Source organism: Morone saxatilis, unplaced genomic scaffold (genome assembly GCF_004916995.1).
Source record: "Morone saxatilis isolate NCDOM2014 unplaced genomic scaffold, NCSU_SB_2.0 Contig14, whole genome shotgun sequence".
NCBI lineage: Eukaryota > Metazoa > Chordata > Actinopteri > Moronidae > Morone > Morone saxatilis.
Genome location: NW_023339696.1, coordinates 8,577,993 through 8,588,371, shown reverse-complemented (window position 1 = coordinate 8,588,371; position 10,379 = coordinate 8,577,993). Strand labels below are relative to the sequence as shown.

The 10,379-nt window shown below is 39.5% G+C and overlaps 1 protein-coding gene across 1 annotated transcript in view; it reads right to left on the bottom strand.

The window, feature by feature from the left end:
* Positions 1-6,670, bottom strand: part of LOC118323574 (mucolipin-1-like) — a 9,145-nt gene extending 2,475 nt beyond the window's left edge. Inside the window, exons 1-11 of the mRNA XM_035655579.1 lie at positions 6,472-6,670; positions 5,096-5,328; positions 4,174-4,335; positions 3,285-3,441; positions 2,664-2,745; positions 2,481-2,577; positions 2,142-2,241; positions 1,907-2,013; positions 1,575-1,724; positions 1,368-1,469; positions 1,092-1,214 (exon numbers count right to left, since the gene is read on the bottom strand). Coding sequence (XP_035511472.1) covers positions 1,092-1,214; positions 1,368-1,469; positions 1,575-1,724; positions 1,907-2,013; positions 2,142-2,241; positions 2,481-2,577; positions 2,664-2,745; positions 3,285-3,441; positions 4,174-4,335; positions 5,096-5,328; positions 6,472-6,514 — 1,356 coding nt within the window. The 5' untranslated portion in view covers positions 6,515-6,670. The remainder of the gene's footprint in view (positions 1-1,091; positions 1,215-1,367; positions 1,470-1,574; positions 1,725-1,906; positions 2,014-2,141; positions 2,242-2,480; positions 2,578-2,663; positions 2,746-3,284; positions 3,442-4,173; positions 4,336-5,095; positions 5,329-6,471) is intronic.
* Between the last annotated feature and the right edge of the window lie 3,709 nt (positions 6,671-10,379).

Below are 10,379 nucleotides of genomic sequence, written 5' to 3'. Positions count from 1 at the left end.
TATTGTTCTCCAGGGTAAGAATTTTAAGAAAATCGCAATCTACTGCGGATATTTAATACATAGACTTATTATTTCATACTATATTATATCCGATATATATATATATATAAAAAGACTTCTACTTCTGTTTTTGGTTGTTCCTCACGTGGCCCACAGTGCCAATGGAGTTGATAGCTGGAGAGGAGGCTAGATGGCCTGTTTGTTGTTTTTGTGTGCAAGCTCTAACTGCCCCAGTTAAGTGTAAGTATGTGTTATAATAAAGTAGCAGAGACTGACTCACCAGTCATTATTTAGACAACTATGGTAATCGACTATCCAGAGTTGCTACCATATGAAGCCTAGCCGGTTAGGCAAGCTTACTTTAAGACTAGAAATAGGGAAACAGCTAGCCAACCTAGTCCAAAAAGAAAGCAAATAAACGTATTTCTCAAAATGTTATCTAATTTATAAATTAGTTTAGTTCAGTTCACAACCACTCAGCCTGTAAAAAACAGATGTATAATGTCTTCGTTGCTGTTTCTAAGGTTTAGAAAATAACACTGGTGATGTTATAAGAAAATTTGAACATGGTCTCATACTAGAGACTAAAAGTCAGGATTTATAGGCCTCTGCTGCTTTAATTTTGACTCATTTTGACTCACAAGAGACACATTAAATGTCTTTTCTGAGTCACCCGACTTTCTGGAAATGGAATAATGCAAAGCCACAGTACCCCTTTAATTTGCTGCAAGGCTTTTAACTGCATGGTTCTTTATGAAATTGAACCTTTACAAATATTTTATAGTGGTGTGTATTTGGTTAATTTTTGCATATTTGAAACTGTATAAGCTGCTATTTGTAAGATTGCCCTCTTTCTACCACAACACAGTACACCAACATTGCAAGCAAAAACAATATATCCACACAGTGTTGTCATGATTCATATTTAATAGATGTTAATTTTCTTTTTTCATCAATTATTCATAGCTACAAAGATAATATGCTGGAGGGCACTTTATAATAATTAGGCTGTTCTGACATGTACTTGTGGTCTGAATGACTCATGCCAGCTCATTTCTGGTTAGAGACACTGCAGTGTGTGCGTACAGTACCTTAGTATGATAGGGCCCGAGCACAATCCAGCCACAGAAGCAATATCCCATATAAATGGCAGCTGCACAGCAGCAGAAGCGGATGACGTTCGGAAAAGCAGCTCTTAGAGTCACAATCAAGATCTGTGAGATAAAGAGAGAGGAAGGGAATGAACTAAATATGTTTATTGAAGAGTAGGGATGCAGACACACAAGACAAAGAGGAAGATATGACCTTTACATGACCTTTACATGATATTTATTTGTTTGTATGTGTTTGTGGGCATGTGTCCTTACATTGTATTTCTGAAAGAAGCTGAGGTAGCGAATCACTCCCACCCACACCAGCAGTGTAGAGGTTCCCAGCAGGATCCCGCACATGTCATATGATGACAAATTCTGCATCACAACAGTGACATCATCAATTACCACAAACTGAGAACTGTACGGTAAAGCTGTTTACACTTTAGCTGGAGATGATCATTTTTCCAAGTGTCTTATTACCTTTGACTCAATTCCAATTTTGATGAAGCTGCCGATGATGGTAAACAGGTCGCTGACAATGAGCAGAATATACCAACCGTTGATGAACTCCATTCGGTCTCCCCAACTCACACTGCGGCCAAGTTTGTGTTTGAAAAACTGCACATACTCCTGTTTAGAGAGAAGGAAGATATATATATTATAACTCCACATAGCACCTTTAATTTCTGTGTATTTAAACCAACAGAATATACTGTGCACAGTCTGATTGAATTCAGAAAGGAGAGTATTGTCAGCAAGTAAAACAGCATTTTCACAACATAAATACAGAAATGTTTTATCTGCTGTCTTACGTGCTGCAGAAGGATGCCTCTGAAGATAGAGCGCCCACACAGCAGCAGGGACAGCAGACAGACGATCGCCACCAGCACATCCAAGAACTCCCGTGCATAGCTCTCCGCTGACACAAGAGGAGCCAGGTGAGAGGGATCAAAGGCAGTTGAGAAAATGACAGATATAACAGTTGATATTAAGAGTCAGATGAGTGAGTATCTGTCTATTGCAGCTCATCCGCCACCAGTTACTCACCATGTCCAGACACATTGGGGTCTTTACACTCTTTTATGGAGGCCTGGTTCTGCAAATTGATCTTAACTTTGCCGCTGTGGGCCTTGTTATCCATGACAATCTGATAGCAAAAGAAACCAGAGTAAATATACAACCTCTGGGTATGGAAATGTTGACACAACTCGGTCAGTTTATCTCAACTCTTATCTGAATGTTTTGCTCATTTTAACATACAACTTGGAAAAACTGCAAATTCGCAGTTGTGATTAAGTGTGGCTGAATTGAGGACAGCTTTCTATCTGTACTGCACTGTGATGCCTGTGGTTTATTAAAATAGGAATAAGAGAAGAGACAGCTCACCGTGATAGCAAAGGTGTAGCAGTCAGGGATTTCATTGTTTATAATGGTCTGAATGTTGATCGCCTTCAGCTGGAAGTCAACTGTTACATTGATGAGCCTGGAGACACAGATAATTCAGTGTGAATAGAAAAAGAACACTTAACACTTCTAATGTAAAAAAAACAAAACATAATATCATCTGACTTATGAAACTCGAGAGTGAAATTCTTGTAGTCACTGTTTCCTGGAGCAGAACTGTAAGTCGGTGGATTCAGTCCAATGCAATCTGGAAATAAATCAGAGAATAGCCTTAGAGGAACTAAGAAATATCACATGGGGAAGTTTAAAACCATAGAAAAGCATCTTTTTCCACATCACGTGAAGTGTAGACTTCAACTACGCTTCCTCAAAGCATTTAAATGCAGAGTTGTCCCCTTGGAGATCTTTATTTGTAATACTTAATATTTTTGCAACATTTGTCGTGCATTGCGAAAAGTCTTCTCTGCCAGATCAGCAGGTGTATGCAAATAATTCATTTCCCAAGGCAGAGATATAGTGTGCTGCTACTAAAGTATATGGAAAAAAAGCTTTAATGTTGTGTTTTTTGGTGATAGGAACTATTTCCAGCCTTTGTAAGTAGGGCACAGTTGCAGGGCACCTCTTGACATACAGTATGTGGAGCAGCAACACAATGACTTACTGACACAGTCATTTCCTTAAGGGCCAAGAAAACACTGGCACTAACTGAATAATGTTGATTAGCCAGGCACTAATTTACTAAATGCCACAGAGAAAAAAAATCTAAAAGATAAAAGGTCATCCTACCAGCGACAATATGGGGATCAATGTCAAAGGTGTCGTTGACGGGGTCGATGGTGCCCTTCCTGTAGTACCTCTGGCAGAGGGAGAGCGCACTTCCGTTTACACCAACGCCCAACACGTACGCATACTGCCCCAGTGAAATCTGAGGCAGAGCCATGTACTGGAAGTGGAGAAGTGAAGACATATTAAAAATACAGAGCAGCAGTGTCACATCTTCTCTGCAAGGTGGATAAACCTTTAACATGTAAACCACATGACAATGAAACTTCAGGTCCAAATACTACCGTTTGAAAGAGTCGGTTCACCCAAATCACAAAATGAAAACATGTTTTCTTCCTCACCCCCTAGAAATATCTAGCCAAACGTTTTATACCCGCCACATTTTCTGCACTCACACCAATATAATGGAGATTCGTTTATTTTGTGGTGCTCTCAGCATTGCAAAATGACATTCAAACAAATTGCAACCCACTTGTCGAGTTTTAATTGGTTATGAAACAGTCTAGATTGAATACTGATGCATTGCTATGACTTACATAAACAAACAAGACCATCAGTGAGAAGATTATATACTTATTCTTCATACCTGCCACTGAGTCAGATTCCCCTTGAAATCAATGAAATGAGGCGGTAGAAACACTACCACTTTTATCCACAGGGGCCGCCAGAAAGTTCATGTTGCTGCTTTAACAGAATGACACATCTAGCCTCAGCTGTACTTTGTGTTTGAGGCTAATTAGCAAATGACTGACAAACACCAGCATGCTAGCATTATTAGCATTTAGCTACAAACCGTTGTGCCTAAAATATAACAATTACAATAAAATATGTTTTTTTTGTAATTTGGGTGAACCAACCCTTTAAGCATCCCCTGTAGTTGTGATTAGGCTACCTGCTCTATGGCGAAGTAGATGTGGCTGTACAGTTCCTTCTGAGTGTGGACGGCCTGAGGAGCGTTGTCCTGATAACCCTTCAGGAAAAGGTGTTTGAATGCAGCTGTGTTTTCCTCTTTAAATGTCACCACCATCTGGTTGCTCAGTCCAAACAGCACCAACTGAGAGGCAGAGGCAGGGACAAAACAAATGAGCTTCAACGGGAAATTGCAGAATAAGAAGTTATGATTTAGGTAGCACAGAATAAAAATAAAAACAGGCCAGGATGTAACGCTCAAGACAAGAACCCCCTAAAGTATAATTTGTAGCTAGCAAAAGAAGCATTAACTAAACAATGGCTAGATAAAGAATCACCAACAAAAGGCAAATGGACAGCAATTATACAGGAAATGTATGATATGGAGAAACTGACCTTTTCTCTTTGTACGACTGTACGACTGTAAGACTTTGTACTGATACATTTTGCATTACATAGGAATATATGGATATTACATAGAAAGAAAGGAAACACTAGGTACCTGATAACTTAACTAAATGTGGTCTATCACATTTATTATTCTTTCCTAATTTCTTTTCTGTGATTTATTTGCTCAGTGGTCTGTGTGTATTTGCGAGTCATTTTAATTCCCTTTGAGGACTAGATGGACTGAGACTGATCTGGACTGGAGGTGATCCTTACTTGATGCCTTGTTGGTGTTTTCTTTGTATGCCTCTCTTTCTTCCTGGGACTAATAAGAAAGTAACCCTTAGCACAAAGCTAACTACTATGAGCTATACTGTAAACTCTAAAGTCTGTTCAGTCCTTCTGTTCATTTGGGACATTTAAATTTAAAACAGAACAGACTTTTCTCAGACATCAGCATCCATCATGTCTTGAAGTAATTTTGTACTTTGCATCTAATAGCATGAAGCTGTAACCACCTGCACAGTCACAATGATGATTTTGAGCAGCTGCAGGCCCAGTTTGAAAGGCTTGCGGCCCTTGGCGTGATACTTGTCACAAGGGCTCATGAAGAAGTACTTGAGCTTCCTCCTCAGGGCCTCCTCCTCTTCCTCCTGCTCGGAGCCCACCAGAGTGGTGGGACGGGGGCTGCCAGCCCCGAGAAGATCCCGGGACCCATAGCTGGCCACGGAGGAGAGGAGCTTGTCCTTCTCTGGAAAATACAAAGAAAGAAAGAAATGTTAATAGTGACAGGGAAGGCAGGGAGGAAAGAGGGGAAGACATGCAGCAAAGGGCCCAGGTCGGATTTGAACACATTTTTTGGTTGGAAAAAAATTAATCCGCAGCTATTTTGATAAATGATTAATAATTTTAAGTCATTTTTCAAGCAAAAATGTCAAACATTTCCAACTTCTCCTCATCTTACATAACAGTAGATTATCTGTGGGCGTTTTGGACCGTTGGCCAGACAAAAGAAAACATGACGTCACCCTGGGCTCCAGGGTGGGCAGTTTTCACTGTTTTCAGATGTTTTATAGACCAAACAGTTCACAGAGAAAATAATCTGCCTCCTACATGCTTGTGTTGCAAAATATTTAACGGTTTCAAGCCCGCCGATCTGCAGGCTTGTGGAGTAACAGCTTAGATGTAAATGAGTTATGTCAGGATACAAGAAAAACTGTAATTCATTGCAGTTAATGAAATAAAACGTAATCAAATTACATTTAGTAAAAAAATAGGACTATTAGCAGGATTACACTTATAAAATACACCACTTTTCTTTAAAAAAAATACACTGAGCAGAGGACACATTTTTAATTTTACTAAATATCTTATTTTTCTGAGGTTTCTGTCATCTTATGAGATACATATTATTTATTTTATCTTGTCTTTATTTACAAACTTTGTTGTTGAGCTACTCCCAAAGTAATCAAGTTACACTACTCTAATATTGTGACACTTGGATTAGGTTACTGACTGTTTAAACAGGTCGATTGAATGGGATTACATTTTAAAGTAACCCTCCCAACCCTGCCAATCTGATGACAAACTGAAGTTAAATCAATATAGTGTCCCTTTAAGCTCATTCATTGTAATGAGCCTGGGGATACTGGTTCAACTGGGACCTGCTTAACATGTAGAAATAGGATGCAGCAGGCCAGTCTAACGTTGATGTTCAGTACTGAGCACTTCCTTTTGTCACACCCGGTGTAAATCACATCAGCGTCGCCTCACACAACCAAACATCTGGAGCCGCCTGATATGTGCAAACAGCGTTAATACATGTAGAGAAACAAACCCACACACAGATGTGGAGCCAGAGACACACACAGGAGTGAATGGTGTGCAGACAAACCTGTGGCGCTCTCCTGGATGCAGGTGTAACTTGAAGATGCCATGGAGATGCTCACACGATCACGCGGGGGGAGATGGGAGACATTATCGGCGCAGAGAGCGAGCGGGGACCGGCTTCATGCTGGACTACTTCATCACACATAAGGGATGCTCGGTGTCGCAGTGTATGGATGATGACACATAGGTAAACAGACCACAGCTTCCTGGTAAGCATGTGACTCCATCACGTGACTGCCGAGCATGAGCTGTGCCTTCATGTTCATCCTGTCAAATCTGCAGCCAGTGGTGGATTGTGCATGGACACCGTTGTTATGGCAATGAGTCAGACTCATGTGTCATTGAGCAAGTTTGTTTTATTTTGTTTTACAGTTTAATATTTACAGACAAATAAACATTGTCATCAGGTATAACAAGCACAACAAACACATAATGAGCAGGGCCGTAGCTAGGATTTTAGATAAACTGAGGTCCTGTGTCCCCCAACACCCCTCCAGTAAAGGAAGAGTTCAACATTTTGGGAAGTGTTCTTGCTTTTTTGCAAATCTTAATAACCAGATATCAAATTTTGGCTTTAGCTTTTTTAAGAACATCTCTTTATAAAGATTATTCAACATGTGTCTCTCGTCATTCTCGCGTATGCAGTCGCTTATCCGACTGCAGAGGAAGTCTTAGACAAGGAGGCTGACGCTCATGTCTGAACAAAATATGAATTTACAGCCAGCAGCCAGTTAGCTTAGCTTAGCATAAAGACTGGAGACGGGAGCAAAGTGGAACATAACTCCCAGTAAAACCAGGAAACACAATTCAGATTTTGTACAGATAAACAAGCTGCTGGATTTTGTTGCCTTTGTACAGAGCCAGGCTAACGGTTTCCCTCTGTTTCCAGTCTTTATGCTAAGCTAAGCTAACTGGCTGCTGGCTGTAGCTTAATAATTACTGTGCAGACATGAGAGTTGTATTCTCATCTAACGTGTGCCACATTTTGAAAAATAAGCATATTTCCCAAAACTATTACTTACAGACCGGAAATGAGAGGATGTCATGCAACAAAAAATCCCAGCTGGAATCAAACTGGAAACATTGCAGTTACATGTGAATGCGTCTTAGGAAGCCGTCACCTTCACATACTTTTTTCTTTTTTACAAGAAACCAAAAAGTTCTTTATTTCATTATTCATTTGGATTTTTTAATATTTAATTTATTGAGTCATTATCATTTCTGTAAGTTTCCCTGAAGCCTTTTCATGCAGCCAAGAAGAAAAGTCTGGGGGGGGGGGGGGGGGGGAAGTTTTTTTTTTTTTTTTTTTTTAACCTCTGGCAGTGAGAATAATAACACCACCACCACTGTTACACAGTAAGTGCTCAGTAGAAAACCATTCAACTTACAATGAATGAATGAGTCCTTATGTCAGTTGAAGAGAAAAATCTGCACATCAAAAAGCACCCATAAATATTTATTTTGCAAGTGACGTTTCAAGCACAATGGTCTTCCTCAGACTTCTGCTTCCCCATCTTAAAAAAACTAAATAATATGGAAGCAAACTCAAATACATAGGTTTGAGACCAACATTGGCCAACGAAAATAAACCCAAATGGCGACTCTTGCGTCTAATACAATGTTTCTCTGAGATTTTACCCTGTGTACCACCGGAACTGGTTTAAGAATCAGAGCTAATTTAGTGTAAAATGGGTTCTCCTGGTTCACATTTCACTTCCATAGTAACTACGATTCTGTAGACCAGGTGAAATAAGTTTGGACTTGCAAATGTTTAAAATGCCATCATAACTGGTTGATATAAAAAGCATACTGGTGCTCTAACCATCATTGTGTAAACCCGTTCGGAAAGGGCTTGAATGTAATTGACGTTCATTTATATTTAAAAGTCCCACAGTCCTGCTTTTACAACTATTTTTTTAGCCACACTAATAATTATGCCGGTCAGACAGTGTCACATTTGGTCCTCCAATTATGTCCAGACTAACAAATGTCAAAATTACTGACATTCATGGATGATATATCCTAATGGCGAATGGCTGTCCAGACTCTAGCATGGCTGTAGACTTTTTAATCAGCAGAGTTAAAAATTATATTCTAGTTAGTAACCTTAATTATGCATAATCAATCATCCTTTCTACCCAATTATTCATTCTAAAATCTATATTTTGCTCATATATTCTTCATTGGTTAAGGTCAGTCTGTTAAAAATGTCAGGAGTATGACGCTTTCATAGTTAATGACTTAGGACAAAAAATGTTTTTTAAATAATACAAACTATTTGCACACATCAGTTTCTCAGAATATGTTGGTTTACCATATCTATTGGAAAGGTTATTCTGCATTCATGCTGCTTCTACTACGAGTTTGCTGGTAAAGTAAGGTGACTTTAATGAAATTGAATCCATAGTCATTTAATTTGTTTGAATTACAATATTGTAGCTTTTTCCTGTTGTGCCGCCATACAGAAATATTATATAACTGTAGGGCTAAGGTTATATTTAGTAATGAGTTGCGTAAGACATGCATAATGTTGATGAAGAAGTTCATAGTATTATACTCACTACCAAGTTGTCAAATACTGCAGCTTGGTAACTCAAAATGTAACTTACGAGCTTTTCCTAAACTGAACCAAGTAGTTTTTGAATTTCTGTTTCCTGAGACATGATAGTATTGAGCGCTTTCTGATACGCTGCTACAAAATCTCCCACTGGTGTACAGTTAACTGTAAAACCAGATAAGTGCGTTTAACTCAAAAAATTGTTGAAACGGATTGAACATACATAGAAGATTTACAGTAAAAGTAACTCAATTTTGGGAGGTTAAATATTCTTGATCAAGTAGCTATATCAATTTTAAGTGACACTAACTTAAGTAAAATGAAGAATCTTTTTTAACTTAAATTTGAGTTTGTGGTACTTAAAACTTTCAATGTAATCTTTTTCAACAATTGTTTTGAGTTAATATAACTAATTGCATTACAATGTTGGGTTTGAGATCCGGTCACGGTGAAGGCCATAGCATATGATTCACATAGTTTTCATACTCATCAAACCATTCTGGGAGCCCTCATGTCCTGTATGGAAACATCTGCATCATATTTCTGTAGTCTTTTCCTGTAATTTGTCCATATCTTTGTGTGTATACCATATGTCTGTATGTCCATCCATAGGCCTGGTCTCAAGAATGTTTAACATCAGCATATGAAACATACAGGAAGGCCTCATCAAACCTCCAATGTCTATAGTCTATAATAATTGCAGTGTTTGTACAGTAAATCACTACATACGCTGATGAGCAATGACGTCGATGAAAGAGATAATGATGATGACGATGAGTGTCACTTGTGTAAATAATGATGAGGATGATGGCGGTGGGGCTGACAGCGTGGGCGACATTGACAATGATGAGGGGGAAGTGGATGAAAATCGATAAAACAACCTCCGACAACGGCCGCAGGTGATATTTTGAGTTTTCAGCCAGCGGCAGCACTTCCGCCACTCTCTCTTCCTTAACATCACACTCTCATCTCCCAATCTGCAGACGAGGGGAATTGTCCCATCACTTCTGCTGAGTGGGCAACCATTACAAAGTATCAATTGGACACGTGTCAGAGGAAAGTTTTTGCTGCCAAAGCAGCACCTTTCAGAACATATGAGCTCTCCCAAATGAATGAATCGTCCCCTCTGTCTTCCCTTTCCCTTCTTGCCCGTCTCGTTCTTTTCATTCCCCCACGCCATAGAGGAAGGAGGAGTGCTGCTGCGAACAGTTTGAGTGATGAGAGAGATAAGTGGCAGAGATGCTTTGGAAGTGGGGACTCTGCGCTAGCAGAACAGTGTGTGTATGTGTGCGAGTGTCTTTAGGTGTGTGTTGGGGGGCAGTGGCGGGGAGAGTGAAGATGAAAGACTGAAGGTG